Source organism: Centroberyx gerrardi, chromosome 8 (genome assembly GCF_048128805.1).
Source record: "Centroberyx gerrardi isolate f3 chromosome 8, fCenGer3.hap1.cur.20231027, whole genome shotgun sequence".
NCBI classification, from domain to species: domain Eukaryota; kingdom Metazoa; phylum Chordata; class Actinopteri; order Beryciformes; family Berycidae; genus Centroberyx; species Centroberyx gerrardi.
In genome coordinates this window covers 16,891,518-16,910,245 of record NC_136004.1, presented here as the reverse complement: position 1 = coordinate 16,910,245, position 18,728 = coordinate 16,891,518, and the positions used below count along the sequence as shown (strand labels likewise).

Sequence of the window (18,728 nt, the reverse complement as noted above, 5' to 3'; positions counted from 1 at the left end):
AGGAAACAGGAACAAAAAGCAAAATCCCCAGACTTTTGTGTTTAGATTGGATACAGCAATATACCCACCACATAAAACAGATGAATATTTGGAGGCCGTGGGCTTTTTCAGCTGAACATACATCGCTGTGACGTTGAAGAAATATAACGCCGTAAGCTCCTGGAATTATGACCTGCTGCGCTGCATTTCTAGAAAAGGGCTGCGGGGCTGTGCCTTTGGAAAAAGGTCCCAAGCAGAACCTGATATATTTTTTGATCTGTGCTGAAGTTCACCTTGTGTCGTAATTAAATAATGCTAAAAAATAACATTTAAATCGCATGGTACTCACATGCCACCCATCCAGTTGTATACAGTACCACCAAAGAGATAGCAGTGTGCTCTTCCTCTGTGGCAAAACACAGCAAATCCTTTAATGATATTGTGCAATACAGCTATAAGGCTGGTGGGTCAACTAGACAAGACTCCTCAGGATCATCTGAATTATTGATTAAAGTATTTTCTTGCTAGGTAGGAGCTAAATGGAGAGGGCTGCCCTCATGACTTTATCTTCTCCAGTCGGCAGTGGACGTTAAGGAGGGATGAGAGCCCCGGGGGCCCAAGGGCAGCCAGGGGACATGACTGAGGTTGAGCGAAGCAGTGAGGAGGGGACAGCAACCCCCCCCCCCCCCCCTCCCGCTCCCCCTTCCCCCCTGTCATCTGTAGGTTAGAGAAGCAGCGCCAAGACTCTACAGAGAGAGCAGCTGCCTTTATTTTTTCTATCCCTCTCTCCCCTCCCATCCCGGTGTTTTGAGAGTGAAAGAACTAACCCTGCTTTGAGCGCTCTGTCCCCTCTCCCTCCTGCTCAGCAGTGTTTAAGGTGCGTAATATGGGACTAGACCTTTGCACTGGGTAAAGGCCTTCATGGACTTATTGGGATTTACTAGGGGATCTTTACAACCGGTATAAGTCGATTCCCCTCCACTTTGCCCTCGGACCATCCTCATGCGAGTGCCCTTGAAAAGTCTTTAACATTGAGGGGTGGGTAGGTGGGGGGGAGGGGGTTAACAGTCGATCGTCTCTGGCCACGGAGATATGTTGATATGTTAAAGATCTGAACGTCCTCATTCATGTGGTATTTGGATGTTGCAATGTATCAGTTCCTGGCCAGAATAACTCAAAACATTGGTACCGAGCGTTAAAAGCTTAATTACAAATGGAGGACTCGCTTACTACTGTTTACTGAAGTGAGGCACAATGGGGTCTCCCATAAGTCGTTTAATGAGAAAGAAGATGATATCTTCAGAGCTTGAGATTGAATGTGAATATGAGGCCACAGAGCCAAACAGGGGAAGCTGAAACCAGCACCAGGAACATGGCAATTATCCTGATTACTGATGCTTCGAGGCTTCTCTGACCCCAAAATCCCTCCCTGTATCTCTCTCACTCGTTTTTTTTTTTTTTTTTGAGATCTGTCACATCGCACAGGGCCCCTCAGCCAGGCAGGGCGCAACCATGCATAATCCAACAGAAAACAAATCCCCTCGATCAAACACAGCCCAGCTTTTAAAGCAGGCCTCACAGCCCGGGCGCCATGGTGTGGTGCTGAGGCCCTCTGAGACGCTGTGGAGGCTGTGATTTAGCAAACCCCCCCCCCACCCCCCACCCACCCCCCTACAGACCCCTCTATCCTCCCCTTCAATGCCAGCCAGTCCTAACCTTCAGTTTGTTTAAGCGCTGCTGAACCCTGTTGGCCCTGGACAAGGGGGTGGAGGGGGGGGGTTGGGGGGCTTAGATAATGACATGCCATATGCCACTCCGCCTCTGCAGCTGAGTGAGCCTCGCATGGATCGGCTCAGGCACAAATCTATTCGAAATTTAATTCTATTATCCTAATATGGGCTGAGCGTCCATTGTCCAAATCGGGAATTGCAGAATGGACCAGAGTTATAGGGGGTAGGATGCATCCCATCAATGGGAGCTTATTAATGTGTGCAAAGGACCGGGGGGACAGACGGTTTGGAGCCTGTACAGTATAAAATGTGACCGCAAAGTAAAGAACCTAAAAGTATCTAAATACCACCTTCCATTTAACATAACTGCATGGAAATTGATTTTAACATTTCTGCTAAAAAAAAAAGAAAAATTAGACTTTTGTATCGTCTTTCCCCCGTTTCTTAAGGAGAGCCACTTTGCTCTGTTGAACTCAAATCAAAATTGCCAGATTCCTCTCAGTACCAAATAGGAAATCCCTTGCTATTTGAAAAGGGGTTGATTTCAACCCTTTGAGTGAATGAATACTCTCCACTGGCAGTGTCCAGCAGTCAGGCGTCACCCAATATTCCCATTAGCGGAGAGGCCTGGTGCCTCAGACCTCCACTGGTGGGAAAGGCCAGACACCAGAAACTCCACTGCCTCAAGTGTCTCCTCTTCACTTCAACATCATGTGACAGGGTTTAATGCTTGGATGCAGAAGCCAAACGGAGGGGATTTAGAGACTGGATGTATCTGTAAATCTGTCAAAATATTTCTACAAGACAGAAAATATGCTGGAATCAGAACTGTGGCTAGGGTATTAAGCTGTTGAAACAACATGAAAAATTTTCACTGGAATGTTAAGGAGGCTTCCTGCGCAAATTTCAGTCGAGGGGCTTGGTATTCTTTAGACTGAAATCTTTGTCAGCCTTCAAAGACAGTAGCATGTCTGCAAACACCACTTGCTCACAAATTTAAGGCTCATAGTTAAGATTAAGCTAGGGTTATCTTAAGGGAAAAACAGGTCTATTTATGGAGTGCAAACAAAGAAACATTTACAGCTTCTCACTTCCTATGTGTCTAAAAAATAGGATTACAGTTGGGGTGTGTGTGTGGGGGGGGGGGATCACATCTAACATTATGGGTGAATAAAGAATTTATTTTTTCAACAATGCCATATGTCCCCTTTCTTTGGATGGCCCAGGTGTAAACATTTAAAAGAGGATCAATTAAATGCAGGTTTTCTCGATGGCAGAGGTTTTATAGTCATAGTAAAGAATCTACATCAAACATCCTTCCAACATGCCCTATATCTCTCATGCTGAAACTAGGGCCCAATTTCCCACCGATTTCTAGAGGACGTGTTTAAAATAATGACAGACTTCAAAGCCAAGACGTGGCTTCTGAATATATTCTTAAAGAAATTTATTTTACACCTCAAAACAAAAAAGGATAGGGATTAGGGATGTGGTACATTGGGAATGTATTCACAACTGTAGTTTACATTTTTTGGTGTAAGCTCAGAGAAAAATGTTAATACAGTCATAATAATTGCACTTCATAAATCTAGACTGATGCCAGTATTTCCCCACAACAAAGCTCCGGCTCTCTCTCCAGTTAATAAATTCAATTTACCATTGAAATTTGACTGACAAAAGAAATGCTAATTTAAGACCAGAGGACTGCTGCACTGATCCAATTTTTCTCTTTCACTTGAATCCCACAAGGCATTAAACATCGCAGTAATTTAAGTGCAGTACATTCAAGGGAATCTCACAGTCATAATAAATATTTCACTGCTCTGAATCATCAAGTTAAGACTGGCCCGGTCTAAATGCATCTCAACCATGGGCTGAAATGGACAAGGAAAAGCAGTGAACCTCATCTCATCTCCTCTGACGTGAGAGGACAGGGCATGATTGTTTTCATTTTGTTTTTGTTTGCAGGATTAGGGGTGTATAGGGCCCCCAAACTAGGACGTCCACTTGTTCCCACCTCTCGCTGTCATTATGTTATCACTTGACAGTAGAAAGGGATGTAGCACTGTAACCACAATTAGAAAGAGTCATGTGAGAACTAGATCTCTACTCTAGCTCGGGAGAATATCTAAAGCCTCCAATAGAACGGAGCAAATCGAGTCTGCGTTTCAGGTTTCAAGACAGGATTTCCTGTACATTAGTCAGATATGATGTTCATGGGACTGGTGAATCAGTTTTTTTTTTCAGTCTTGGTGGTAGAAATCTTGTAATGACACACTTAAAAAGTCTGAGGATTTTGAAAAATACAAACTAAAATACACACACGCGCATGCACTCACGCGCAGCCACATACACGCACAAACATACACATAAGGTTATGAAGATAACCTCCCAATCACATTCTTCATTGTAACATTTCTTTTCTTGTTTTTTTTTTTGCGACATTTTCTTTTAAATAAGTGTTTCAAGATTTACTGTAGATTCCAGTGTTGGTTAGGAAAGAGAGCTCTCCGACCGGGTTCTTACAGAACCAAAGCAGCGACTATGTCTTACACCAGGACATAAGAAACTGCACATCAGCTTGAGGAGGAATAATTAAATCATAAAAACAAAAATGGAAAAATAAAAAAAGCATTTGAGACACTTTTCCCCATAGCAGCCAATGCATATAATATACCTACAAATATATAAAACAACAAAAAATAGGTTCAAGTTTTTCAAGTTTCTTAAATATATCATATCCAAACTACCCAATTCCAAACTTCAAAGTTAACAAGATTCCAAGCAGTGCAATTTATGTATCAATTATAACAGCAATAATAACTAATATTGTACTATCCTTTTTATTCAACATTATGATCCTCGTACATAACACCCAAGTACTGCCTATAATTTTCATTTACTCGTATCAGCACATTTGTGTATATGTGTATGCGTGTACGTGTGTGTGTGTGTGTGTGTGTGTGTGTGTGTGTGTGTGTGTGTGTGTGTGTGTCTGTGTGTGTGTGTTCATCCATCTGTGTATGTCTGGTTATTGTGTACTGTTACAGAGTTTTGGATTTAGAGAGCAGCTCTAAACTTTGGCCCTTTGAGGCCATTTCAGTGACAACCTACACAGTAGCTTCATCCTTAGTATTTGGAAGGGGAATACAGGTGGCGTATGCACTTCATGTCAAGCTATGATTCTCATCAAAAAGTTCAGGCAAGTAAAACAACAAAAACAGAAGAAAAATAAATCAATCCAAAATTCCTATTGGCAAACCACACAATGGAACATCTGGAGAATCTTGAAATCCCTTTTCTCTCCCACTGGTAATCACTCCCACCTTTCAGCTCTGGGATTCCCACAGCCTGCCTCCAAACCTCCAAACCTAGGTTCACACAGCACTAAAAGTGCTCTCCTCTCAGCTCCCACACTAGTTAAAGCAGTGCCAATCTCAACAAATCTGTACCCAAGAAACATCTCTGTTCTTTAACTTTGATTTTGTTCACAAATTCACAATTCTTTATTCTTTTCCTGCTCTTCTCTCCCCTCTATCTGTAAACGGGGAGGCGGATGTGTGCATGCTGGTGGTCTAACAGACGTGGCACAGACACAGTCTCGTAGCCTTTGCCCAGCATCTGCTCCTTGATGCAGGGAGGGTGGATGTCGTTGATCAGGTACTCCAGAGACTGCAAGCTGCTGCTCAGCACAGAGGTGTTGCACAAGCTCTTGCTGGGCAGGCTGCAGCACAGGCCTCCGCCGCTGTCTATAGCAGGGTGGTGATGATGGTGGTGGTAATGGTGATGGTGGTGGGGGTAGCCCATCTCTCTGTGCCCTGTGACCGGTCCTCCTGCGGAGGTCCCCAAAAGCTCCTGGGGGTTGTAGCAGTCACTGTCAGGCGTCACCAGCACACTGTTCCAAGGAGGGGCAAAGTATTGACCCACTGAGAAATTTCCATGCATGCCCACACAGTTCAAAGGGGAAGAGCTAACTTTGTCCATGCCGCCTCCTCCACTGGCACTCGCTGTCAGGTGGTACGGTCTGGAGGAAGAGGAGGACACTTGGGCAGCCATGATCCCGCCCCCTGGAACACAGGTTTCGGGGGACTTGCTGATCGCCCCTCCTCCTCCACTGCCTCCGCTGTACATGCGGAGCACAGCCTGTTGCTGCTGCTGCTGCTGCTGCTGTTGTTGCTGTTGTTGTTTCTGCCAGAGGATGTAGTCCATGCTGTCCGGGTACACCCCAGTCTTCATCGCCTCCGCACTCTGAGCTGGCAGCCCCGCCCCTGTATATACCACGTTAGCCTGGGGAGCCATCCCTACCACATAGCCTCCACCTGAGGAGCTGGAGGAGACCCCCATGACAGTTGCGCCCTGTTTGGAGGGGCTGGGATTCGACGGTGCAGTGGCAGCCCCTTGGCACACCTGCTGCAGAGCTTGGGCCTGGCAATGCTGGTTGATCTGGTAGATGATGCTCTGGATGGAGGGGAGGTTGGACTGTGCGGGCAGGGGCAGGCCTCGGCCCCCTGTGACGGGAATCACTGAGCCAGCTACAGTGACATTCGGCGGGACCGACAGTCCGGGGCCTTCTGGAGGCTTTGAGGGCCCGGTGTGGTATACCATTTGGCCATGGCCATTGGCTAAAGTGCTACTACTAGGGGGCGGGTACGGGGCTACGGCTATGTGAGCTGGAGAAAGCTTAGTCCGTCTGCCTTCGGAGTTCTTGAGAACACCTTTTGAGGGGATAAAGGATGATGATGACGACGATGAGGAAGAGGCCTTGACAATGGCCAGCAGGCCCTGGTAGCCCCCGGTGTGGAGGTGTGGGTAGGGGCTGTAGCGCTGGCCTGTAGTGTCATATCCATTCACAGTCCGGTTAAGGTGCTTGTGCTGGGGAACCCTGATGTTAGTGGGGAAGATCTTGATGGACAAAGGGTTGTTGGCCGTCTTCTGAGCATAGGCATCAAGTTCTGCCACAGTGGGGTAACGGGGGGAATGCATGGGAACCACCAGCTCACCTGCAAGAAAAAAAAAGGGAGATTAGTATGGGTGAGGTGAATAATTCAGATAAAACATAGTTGGCTACATGTGTAGATGAACATACACCAGACCAGAGGGTTTATTACCAGAAATAGCTAAGGGGCTGACAGCACTGGCAGCCACCAAGTCAGATCAATCAATCATAATAACCACTCAATCTGCTGCAACAGTAAACGCTGTTAGCACAACTGTGACTACCTCTAAAGCAGACTGAAACATGTCAGTGTTTTACCTAGATCCTTGAGAATTGAGTATACAACAACTGCATGCGAATAAAACAAGATGTAAACAGCACACACACACTGCAGAATGCCATGACCCAAACAGAGGGGCAAATTGTAAATCAGGGCTGACATTCATTTATGTTCCCTCGCTCCCCTCCTCCATTTGAGCTTTCTTTCCATCTCATTTTCACACCCTCCTGTGGAAGTTCATCCCTAGACAAATGGATCTTTTTAAAAACTCATTCTGTCAAAGCCTGGTACCTTAGGCGCTGTTAAATCAGTGCGTTGTGAAATTAATTCGGACTCTCTTTAGCATTGAATTGGGTTAGCCTTGGATACCAGGCAAGGAGGGACGAAGGGGAGGGGATAAAAGCTTGTTTAATTGCAGTGGCACATTTGAGATTTATAAGTGGTATCACTTACTGGGTCTTACCCTTGGCCACAGAATTTCCACATTTATTCAATCCAGGAGTGCATGGAGAGACCCTCACAAAAAACCCAATTAACCATCTATAGGGAATTACTAGCCTGGTTAGGGTGAACTATATAAGAACAGAGCCTAGTCAAGAATGCTAGAGTGCTATTATGATCAAACTTGGCCAAAAATATAACTGATAATTGGTTCAGATATGCCACATGCTGCCAAGCACTTGAGCAGACACATAACATTGCTATCAAGATAGGGCAAATCAACCCCCCCTCGTCTCCCTCCTCGCCCTAAAACATGCCAACCCACAGTAGTATTTTGCTCTTGTGTGGCTATAAAACAAATCAATGATGAACATACAAGAAGAATACCAAAAAGGTGGCTTTAATGTGCATAGAGTACATATCATTATTACATGTCTTTCTTCAGTACAGAGTTAATGAGCGATTTAGCAACACGTGTACAGAATAATACATGGTGGCACAAACGAAAGCCAGGTACAGCCCCCCATCGCAAACCAGACCTGGCGAAGATGCGGTTTCATATGGAAATGGTTATCTACTGTAAGGAGGCAGGCTCGCAATCTGAAACCACCCCATTCCCAAAATTCAATTCAACAGCGCAAGAGGCAAGTCAGACTAGCAATGGGCCTCGTTCAATGAGCCAAGGCTTGGCCATTGTGAATTGAGGTGGCAAACAGGAAAATGGCAATTTCTAAAAAGCCCACCATGTGTCATTGTTTGGGGGTAGGGCACGGAGGTGAGGGGCCTCGGCGAGATTGGATTTAAACGACATTATTCAGGCAATTTCATGGCTACTTAGCTCAGTGCAACAAAAAGGTGGGGGGTTGGGGAAAGAACTCAATTTACAAGCAATATATCAACTGCCACAAATGACTTGCAACCCCTTCAAAAATGACATTTTTATGCAAAAGCTAACAAAACGCACAAAAATTAACTGCCATAACCATGCCGTCAGCAAATGTCCTGGCGACCTAAGGAGTCTGCAGGGTGCAGGCTGTGACTAGGACTCACTCCATTTCCTTTCCGATTGCAAAGTCATTTTAAAGAGACTCCACAGCCAAGCAGTCACAATTCTCATTTCTTTGCTCCCATTACAGATAGCATGGGGAGTTCATTTCTACAATCCTATGGGTCTCCAACTGTGAAAATGATTAAATCTACAAGATCCATATCATAAAAGAAATAAATTGGGAATTTAAAAGCAGAGGGGAGAGACATCGCATCCGTGTCTGTGAATTTCCCCGAGTCAAATTTAGTGCAAGACCTTTTCCAAGCACCGTCTATTTGGTTCATCCTGCAGACAACATGCTCTCCAAATCAGAAACACTATATTTCAAATTATAATTAAACTCTGTCAATCCCTTTTATGTAAAAATAGGCTTGCTTTAATGAGTTGGTTTTAATCAGAGTGAATGAACCTGGTGCCATCCTAATGGGCTAGACTGAGAGTGCCAGGCCGGGCTATCTAAGATCTAACCAACCTTACTGAGGCAAAGCTCTGCTTCCCTGGTGACAGCAGTGCCATTTGCTTTGATGTTCTGACTTGCAGTGGAAAACTGACAGAAGACTTATTTCATTTGCTCAGAAGAGAAAAACATGCTCATTTCAAAGCACATTGCTGGTCCACATGCAAATGGAATGGCAGCATTTTTTCTGATCTCCTTTACATGAGGGCAAAAAAACATCTTTGATCATCACATGGTCTAAATGAGGAAAGATACTTGGCTTTCAGGCATATCAAGGGCCTGTGCCCTGCCACCCCTACAAGCCCCCAGCTGCAATATGCCCATCATTCCACCTAATTACTGCCACATGAGAAAAAAAACTATAAAAACAGCCAGGAAATTCATTAAAGGGTGGCTAATTCTATTCCTTCTCACTGACTGAGTCCATATTTTCCACGCCTGAGCCTGCATTTCTTCTGCAGAGGAGAAAGCCCTCTCCCTCCGTCTTTTCCCAGCTTGGCCCTTGTTTGTCAATAGGCAGAGCCTTTGGCACACCAACCTGGCATCAAAGGGTTTCACACTTCACAGGCCACAGGGATTAGAGGCCTTTCAGGCCTACAAAACCCATCTCAGCTCCACAAAGGCTTCCGGTTATTAGAACCCACAGGCATAAAGGAAGAAGAGGAGGAGGAGGAGGCAAATGAGCATCTGGATGCTTCTGATTCTGGCTCCCTCTTTAAAAAGTTCCACGGTATAAATTTTACAGCAAAGTTGATTACAGTAAGTATGACCACAAACTGGGGCGTAATTTCACTCTCATACACACACTGTAATACACACTACTGTGTGTTTGATGTGCAGGGTCTCCTCATCTCTCTCCTCCAGAGCAGTAAGTCCGTAAGTAAGGACATGGAGGTTAAAGGAGAGAGTCTCTTTTTAGGCTAGTGCTGTGTGACTTATTGGTTCAGGCTGCAGTAGATCACAGCTATGAGCAGCAGCATACAGATGGTGCTTGCTGATAAACACCTCTGAGGCAGCCAGCACTGCCTCCTCTGTGTGATCCCTCACCTCCTCATCAGGTAGGGGGCTTCCTGCACCTATACACACACTCCAACGTGGTCATGCATGCAAACACATACATAACAACAGAAAATGGCACCAGCCTGTGCATGTACACACACACAGTGACACACACAAAGACCTGCATCTGCAGTTGTGTGTTTCACTTGCCATCAGTGGAGCATGTTGTTATCCTCTGCTCAGTGCTCTCATGAAATGTAGGGCAGGGACAACAACAGGTGCCTGTGCGGGCGACAGCCTGCAATGCCTCCTGGGCTAAATGCTTCACACTCGCTTCATTTCGACATGCGACAGCCTTGTAAGGATTAATTATTTCCCCTGGGGATGGAAGAATATGCTTTTTCCCTTCCTGAGAGCAGGAGGCTATGTGCACTCACGTGCACACATGAAACAGCTTAAATGAACAGGGAAACCTGCTAGCACAGTTGTATAACACTAAGCAAAAAAAAAACTTAACTTCCACATGAAAGGAATGTAAACAAACCAAGAAAGCATATGATTGAATTGCATAGGAGATGAGATAAAAGCTCAGGCAAACACATGCATTAGTTCTGAGAGATCACGCGCCAGGGAGCGGAGATGGCAGGGAGGCAATTAATGGGCTGACCTTCGTCCTTAATCACCCAGTGCCTGGCACACAATGCCCATGTGTCAGAGCGGCACATCTCTAAATGCCACCCCTCATTAGCACGATGCGCGTTGTGAGAGAGGGTATCTGTGCAGTGTTACACTCTCCAGCGGTCAGAGAGAGATAGTAGGGCTGGGATAGGATAACATGGCAGCACAGAGCTGGACTGAGCTGCAGAGGGCCACGATATGATCTAGAAATCCCATTTCACTTGGAGGATGGGCACTCTCCTTTCTCTCCATTTTTGATTGGCATGAAACTCCCGAAGCGCAACGTCCTTGGTGTACCCTGTGCCGTCATTGTGACTGCGTTGTGTGTGTGTGTGTGTGCGCGCACGCAAGAGCCCTTGTGCGTGTGCGTATGTGTGCATGTGTGTGTATCTGTGTGTGTGTGTTTGGGGAAGGGGGTACCCAATTCTGAACACTCAATTAACACTCCTTTAATTAGCCAGCAGTACATTTTGAATTCTGATGAACTAATTTTCTTGGTGTGAGGGTGGAAGAGGTGGGGGAGGAGGCCTGGTAAAGATGAGGTCCACTGGGTACAAAACAGCAATAAAGAGGGAACTGGTTAGATTAGACTGTAAAAAATCCATTAAATTCTGTGCACTTCTTCCAAGTGAGAGGTCAAATTGTGTTGATCACAAGAAGCAAAGGCAGACAGAGCGAGTATGAGAGCAGGGAGTTAGGTGAGGTGGAAGGAGGGGGGTAGCGAGGGTGTGGAGAAAAAGAGAGAGAGAGGAGATAGGGAGTCAGAGGCTGTGAGAGTGCAGCACCAAATCCAGAGGACCATGAGAATGCTTTGCATTTTAATTAGAGGTTTAAATGAATAAGCAGAGGAAAAAGTCAGAGAGAACTGCCTGAAATGCCCTTGCTCCCATTTATTAGCACTCCAAGTGTTCTAAAATTATGAGCAGGTTGGAGAATTTTCATCTTATTAGTGAAGCCAGTGCTCCAACACATCAAAAAGCCCTCAGCATTTTCTCACTCACTGCTGCAAGCCTGTATCCCTACTTACCACATGCTTTGATCCTCTCTGACCATCTACAGTGGTGAGCAAAGTACTTGTTTAAAAGAGACAGAGAGAGAGAGAGGCCATTTGGTTGAATTGCAATTAAGTTTTCACAGAACAATGAGCGCATAACACACATTAACTTTGGCCAAACAAACAGAGCTGTCTGTGATGAGGTTAGGGCAAACAACAGGAGCAGAGATTACCAAAGAGTTGAAAGAAAACAGGTCAGCTTCAGTGCAACATCGGCCTTGTTCACTGTGAGCCTTTCCCCCAGAGACGGTCCCTGTTAAATGTGCATGAGCTGTCAGCAGTCAACAAGCCCACAGAGGACATTAGCCGCTGCACAGACCCCAGAACTCACCATGTGTCCTTTCAACCTACAGGGTGCTAAGAACCACCGGGTTTCTAGGCCAAGCGCTGCTAATCTCTCTTTTTTTTCCACAGTCTTGTTGCATATTCACTCTATCCACCAGTGATGGACGCTTTGCCCTCTCTGCCTCATTGTTATGAAGTTATACAAATTTAAAATTAATGACTAAAACAGTCTACAAATCCTTCATGTCTGCATGGATGTTTGACTTGTGTTTGACAGTGTAGAATGGGCAGATTTGAAGGCATTGTTCCATGGAGGAACCCTTGACCTGTGCCTATTGTTTAGCTCTTTGCAGATAGGATCAGGGTCTATGACATCCTCTCCCCACCTCCGTTAGCATGCCGGACAAAAGCGGGGCTGTAAAAGGACGGGCAGGCGGGGGGAAGCCAGAGGCAGCTTCGCGTCCTGAACAATACCTGCCTTGTGCTAATGGAGGTGTCATCTGGCACAGGGCTGATTAGTCAGCGATTACAGCCAGGCCTCAATTGCCGTGACAACTGCTGCAAACACAATGGGCCCTGATAGAGCCAGCTGTTTGGTCCTCTGCAATTAACCCTGCATCCCACTCGTCTCCGGCGGTGCGCTGCCTCTAATTGACTATTGGGCACACAAAGCAGGGGCTGTCGGCCAGACCCCCTGGACATTGCCCCCCGCCCCTCTGCCGAGGTAGAGATGATAATAATAGAGGTGTCCTGTGGACTCGGCCGCCAGTCAATCAAAGCCTCAGCGCCCCACAGGAGCTTCCTGAGGAGAGAGAGAGAGAGCGGGGAGAGCAGAGGAAGCACATGTATGAGCCAGTGATCAACAGGGTAGAGCAGCCTCACAGGGGGCAGACATGTTGAATATGCCCTCAGCCAGAGTACTAATCAATTCAAGTGCATGTGGGGGGAAAGAGAACCCTGCTGCTTGCTTGATATCAGAAAAGCCATTTTTAGGAACACTCATCTCCCTCAGTTCATCTCAAGGTTGATTTTCTAAGCAACAACACGGAAAAAATGGAGGCAATTATTTGTCAGGCCTATGCTATCTATAATTGCAAAGATAAAAATCAAACTGCAATGATTTCTCAGAGGATACGCCTGTCTGAATTCACTGCTGCTTGTGTCATCATAATCATCAAACAAATGCGTATTTGTAAGACAACGGAAATGTATTCTTCATCTAAACTTTCTCCGTCTTCTCCAAAGGCATCTGAATTGTTCACATCTATTATTGAAGAGGCTCACTTGTGGGCTGAATTGGTTTTTTTTTACTTTTTTAACCCATCATTACTCAAAATACATGTTTGTGTATTTTACACAAATATTGCAACTGTAAACAAACCTCTTACATGCTCAACAACTCATTTAGCTGTCACATATTGTTAATAGTTGAATCAACAGGTCAGACACTACATTTCAGATGAAAAATAAAGCATTTAATCAAATGAATCACTATGCAAATAAAGCCAGTTGTTGGGTGACAGCATTTCGACAGGGGGCGCCATACTGCAATCACATATTGGGCTTTTAAGCCGCCAACATGTTTCGCAAATAGCAAAGAGGATAATGAGAATGTTAAAGCAATCTGCACACTGATCCTTCACAGCCACACAGACATGGCACGATGTCAAAAATGGATTTAGTCATTAAAAGAGATAAAAAAAAAACTTGGACATGACTCCCAAATCTAATCTTTTATTTCATTAAAGCCAATCTCATCTAAGATTTAATCAATCTATTTCCTGCACAAGCAGATGGAAGAAATACAAAATTGAGAGCCTAATTTGGGCTTCCTCCTCACAGTCTGCAGCATGAGGTCATTTAGCTAACCTGCAGTGTGCGGTTAACACAGTATGTTGAGACACAGATAAGGTCCACAGTTACAGATAAGGATTACGATGTAGCAGAAAAAACAAGATCAGTTTCCACTGATGTTTGGCTATTAACGGTTTGATTTAATTCTCATGCACTTTCACATATGTGTACCACACGATAGTGGACAATGTATGCGATCAAAAAGGCTAATTAGATTTCTATTATAAAGGTTTCCACCCAAGAAATATGAAATATTATACAACTAGGCTACTGTCGTGTTTACATTTTCTCGTTAGAATTTATCTCTAAAGCCAGATGTTACTGAATCAGCCATGAAAATTAATTAGCTGGTTTGATGTGGCAACCTCATGCTCCTTCCAGACAGACCTGGCTTTTATGGGCTGTAGGGGAAATTACTGAGAATTGATTGATCCTGAAGGACTCCTCTGTACACATGGCCTGGCAGACAGAACACACACAGACACAGACACACACACAGACACACATGCAGACACTGACATAGATGCAGACACACACACAGACACAGAGATCCTGCTCACAACAGCTGATCCAAACATTCTGCCCTCCAGCTGAACCTGACATTCTTTTTCTTTCGTAGCTACTACATTGTTAACCATTAAAATGTAAATAAGCTTTATATTGTATGTTTCACAACTGAATACCAATCATGAGGAAACACAGTAATAATGAAAACAATTATCTAGTTTCACCTTATATTCTATTTGAGTTATTTTGGATGCCAAGGAAGGTGGTACCGCTGTCCCGTTCAAGCTCTTCATTTCCAGAGATTCCCTTTTCCACCTTCTTGTTTGAATAGATGTGGTATACTATGGAAGCCAGGTGGAGTCAAAGGGAGAAATCTCAACCTTTGCAATGATGAGTTCTTCCCCTAATAAAACCGATCCCTCTGTGCAACAACAATGCATTACTACGCACAATAGCCACATCCTCTGATTCAAAAAGCATTGAAATAACCAACTTGTGAATCTCATATTGATCCTGAGCTGATTCTCTCTTGGTCTCTTGATCTTCTTGCTGCTTTCCCTCACTTATACCCTCTTCTGTCTCTTTACCTCCTTTCTATATTTTCACTTTCTCTGTGCTTTTCTCTTCGCTTCATCCCCCTCTCTGTCTCCTCCGTCTCCCTCTCCGAGTAAGTGAGTTTCATCTGGGGTGCTTGCCGGGCGAAATCACCTCAGGGCGAACACTTTATTATCTGTAGTCAAAGCGTCACCACAAATACCATTCTACACACACAAGTGTCACTTTCCATTTGTCTGCACTCTGGCTGCATTAGCCGAGCCTAGCCAGCCCAGAGCCTCGTCTCAAACACGGCCAGCAGAAGAAAACTAACAGCGTGGGAAAGCACACGTCCTGCATTCCTGCCCCATTAACACCACTGGCACCACCGCAGCCGACCTGCTGCTCCTCTGGGGCATTAAAAGCATTATTATCAGCACTAGCATTAGAATTAGTAGTAGAGATAGCTTTAATAATGGTAAAAAAACAAACAAAAAAAAACACAACAGCACAGCAACATGTAACAGATATTATTTTTATCAGGCAGCATATAAATAACCATTATACATATCGCCACATTTGTCATTACACATGTCTTTGTCTTGGTCATTTAACTCAGTGTTATTCTGCAGCGCATAGCATGTGTGGAGGAGAGCCAAACAGAAGAACCCCCATGGATTCAAAGGAGATCAGTGTACATGTTAATTACCGATGATTTAGCTGACCGTCCCTGCTTGGCTAGCAAGAGCACCAGCAGTGGGTAGTTAAGCAGGAGCCTGTTTGAGCCATGGAGGAATGCAGGCCGGCAGCAGCCATGTCAGGCCTTTTGTGGGACACCCGTGCACCAAACAAATACAGAAACTGGGGCAACATGTTTACCCCACACTACACACACACAACGCTTCACAAACAAAACAGTCAAACAAAAAGCGCTGGCTCCATGTTTGTTCCCATGACAGCCAAAAAATGGTATTTCAATGGAAAAAATAACAACCCTGAAAATTTCACACTGTGAACAGAGCCCATAGCCACGACCTCATTTCAAGCATGAGTTTCACCAGGCTCTTTCCATTTGCAATAATTTATGGGGCTGGATGGGCAACATAATAGATTAGAAATGGAAAAAAATGACTATATTCATCACAAAACTGTTCTCTGTTTAATAATCAAGTCTGGCCAAAGGGCGTTGTGGTAGTACAGAGCGTGGTTCTCTACAGATGGGGGGGGACACGGCCCCCGGCCTGCGGACTGCCTGTGATGAGCCAGCCCTCGGGCCTGCCTGGGCCACCCTCATTGTGCATACAGCATGGTCTAGAAAGCAGAGCTTTATCAGCAAATACCCCGAGTCAGCACAAGCAGCGGGGCGGTTATGCGTTGCGACTGGCACACCAGCCGATATTGTCATGTGCGATTAGGCCTGTGCTCATGAGCCTGTGAACTCATTCCTATGGCATCAAAGTCAACCCCACCCCCTACTCTCCTCCATTTATATCCCTGCCTCTCTCTTGCCCTCTTCCCCTTCTCCACATCACAATATACCCCCATTGGCCGTTGTGAAAAGCTGTGCTCCAGTGCAAAGAGATATAGAGTCAAAACACTGCACCAAGTCAGACTGGTTTGAGTTCCAAAACAAAAAGTCTTTGGAGCCTAATTAGCCCTGTCCCCGTCCAGAAGGGCCATCCGCAGGTCAGAGCTCGCCGATACACCAACAAGCAGCGCTGCGCCAGTTGTTTTGTCTCAACACACCTCTCCAGATGACAAGGCTGATAGAGAGGAACAAAGGGAGGCTCGCTGAAGAAAGACACACAAACTGTGAGGCCAGCTATGGGGAGACTTCAGGAAGAGGAAACGGAGAGATTAAACCATTCAGAGATGAGAGAGAGATGAGAGAGAGAGAGAGAGAGAGAGAGAGAGAGAGAGAGAGAGAGACAGAGAGAGAGAGAGACAGAGAGAGAGAGAGAGAGAGGCACAGAACATGGAGCCAAGAAAACACATGGCAGCAGAAATCCAACAAGCTGAAATCCTGACCTGAAAGATTTATGTCAGGCCTTCTCTGTCCTGACTGTCTTAAGAGAATATGGCACACTGTGACACTATTTCCTCAAAGGGCTACATGTAGAGCCAAGAGCCAGCGGCATTCACACTCAAACAGACACAGTAACAACACACACACACACACACACACACAGGTTTTGAGTAAAGGACCCGAGAGGTAGAGATTGTAGGAGCATACAGAGATAAGAGAGGAACCAGAGCAGTGAGCAGAGGAGAAGGAAAGAGGGAGGGAGGGAGAGAGGAGGGGAGGCTGGGGGCGCCTGGGCAGGCCTGTCAGACTGGAGGAAGCGCTGGTGCGCAGGCCTGCAGGTAAATGGAAGAAGAAAGGCGCCTGCAGGCTGCCTGAGGCAAGCCTGGGCCCTTCTGTTCTATCATTTAGGAGACAAGTCCTCCACTGATTCCCAATTAATATTTAACACTGCACAGACAACAAGGCACTCCGCTGCAGTACACATGCCAACGAGAGGAGAGGAGAGGAGAGGAGAGGAGAGGAGATGAGCAGAGAGGAGAGGAGAGGAGAGGAGAGGAGAGGAGAGGAGAGGAGAGGAGCAGAGAGGAGAGGAGAGGAGAGGAGAGGAGAGGAGAGGAGCGGAGCGGAGAGGAGAGGAGAGGAGAGGAGAGAGTAACACCAACTGATTAGCTGTAAGGAGTCAGATAAAACATGGTTCAATTTTCAATAAGATGAAAACAGATTTCAAATGATTTAACAACTTGTCAGGTAGGGAGCAGCAGCAGCACATGTTTTGCTGTAAGAATTGTTTGTTAAGATTTTGGTTTGGGCTTGCAGATAATGGTCTAATTAGTGACCATTTGTATTTTGTATTTTGAAAATCTGTTCAAAGACTTAGACGCCCAGTGGAAATAAGGGTTCACTGAGTTAGACCTGGCAGCTGGGGTCAGCAAAAAACACACCAGCAATGCCACTCATCTGCCATTCTGAAACCTAAGATGGCAATCCATCCAACGTCCGTGAAGATGGACCTCATCAGAAGAGCCAACCACACTAATTGTAGTTAAACGTCCCGCAGGAGCCATGATTTAAACATCGTGCTGTGGTCAGTTTGCACTCACATGCTTTCCCAGTCCTTCTACATTATTAGAGTGGATTGAAAAACCACAACCAGGGTTGGGAATCGAGAACCGGTGATGAATTAGGTACCGGTTCCTGATTGGTTGGAACCAAAACACCAATAAGCTCCTGGACAAACAAGCTTCTTAAGTATCTAATTTATTTTAATTTGTTCACACATAACTTCTCAGGCAGTTTCCAAGCTTAATGACACTTTCTAGCCCCTAGCAATGACACAGCAATCGACGTTTGCCTTCTGTGCATTTCAATAATGGTGGAGAGGTTAAAACGTTCCAAAGTGTGGGCCAACTTTACTGAAGCATGAAACACTTCACAAACGCAACTCCAGCATGGTGTTATTTTGAAGCAGTGCAGTATTTTGACTGCTTTAGTAAAGTTTCTGCTGCTGATGTGTTTCCTCAAAATACCGGCTCGGCCTCATCCAGTCAAGGTAACATGCCTCATAAAAATGAACAAGTCCAATAGTGTGAACTTAAACAAATGAAACAGCAAGGCCACTTCTTGCCCAGCGGCTGTTTTTAAATCAGTCTCAATTTCCATAGATACTAGTCAAACTGCAGCAGGTTTGCTTGAGTGGTAGTGAGTTGTATCTCCCAATCCCTTCACAAAGTGCACAGGGTTTCATTGTAAAACTCTATAAGCTATGAGCCTATCCGCTTTGGGGAACAATGTTACCTCATGCCACCACCATCAAATGTGTTACTTTTTTACTTTTTCAGGCCGGAAAGTGAGTTTTGAAATCTCAGCACCTGGCCATGTAATGGTTGAGTCATTGGTATTGATCAACAACCCTATCAACCC

At 45.4% G+C, this 18,728-nt stretch overlaps 1 protein-coding gene across 1 annotated transcript in view; it reads right to left on the bottom strand.

The window, feature by feature from the left end:
- Positions 1–4,627: 4,627 nt before the first annotated feature.
- The window catches only part of fam222aa (family with sequence similarity 222 member Aa), a 44,575-nt gene continuing 30,474 nt past the window's right edge, over positions 4,628–18,728 (bottom strand). The window contains exon 3 of the mRNA XM_071899803.2: positions 4,628–6,709. Coding sequence (XP_071755904.1) covers positions 5,244–6,709 — 1,466 coding nt within the window. The 3' untranslated portion in view covers positions 4,628–5,243. The remainder of the gene's footprint in view (positions 6,710–18,728) is intronic.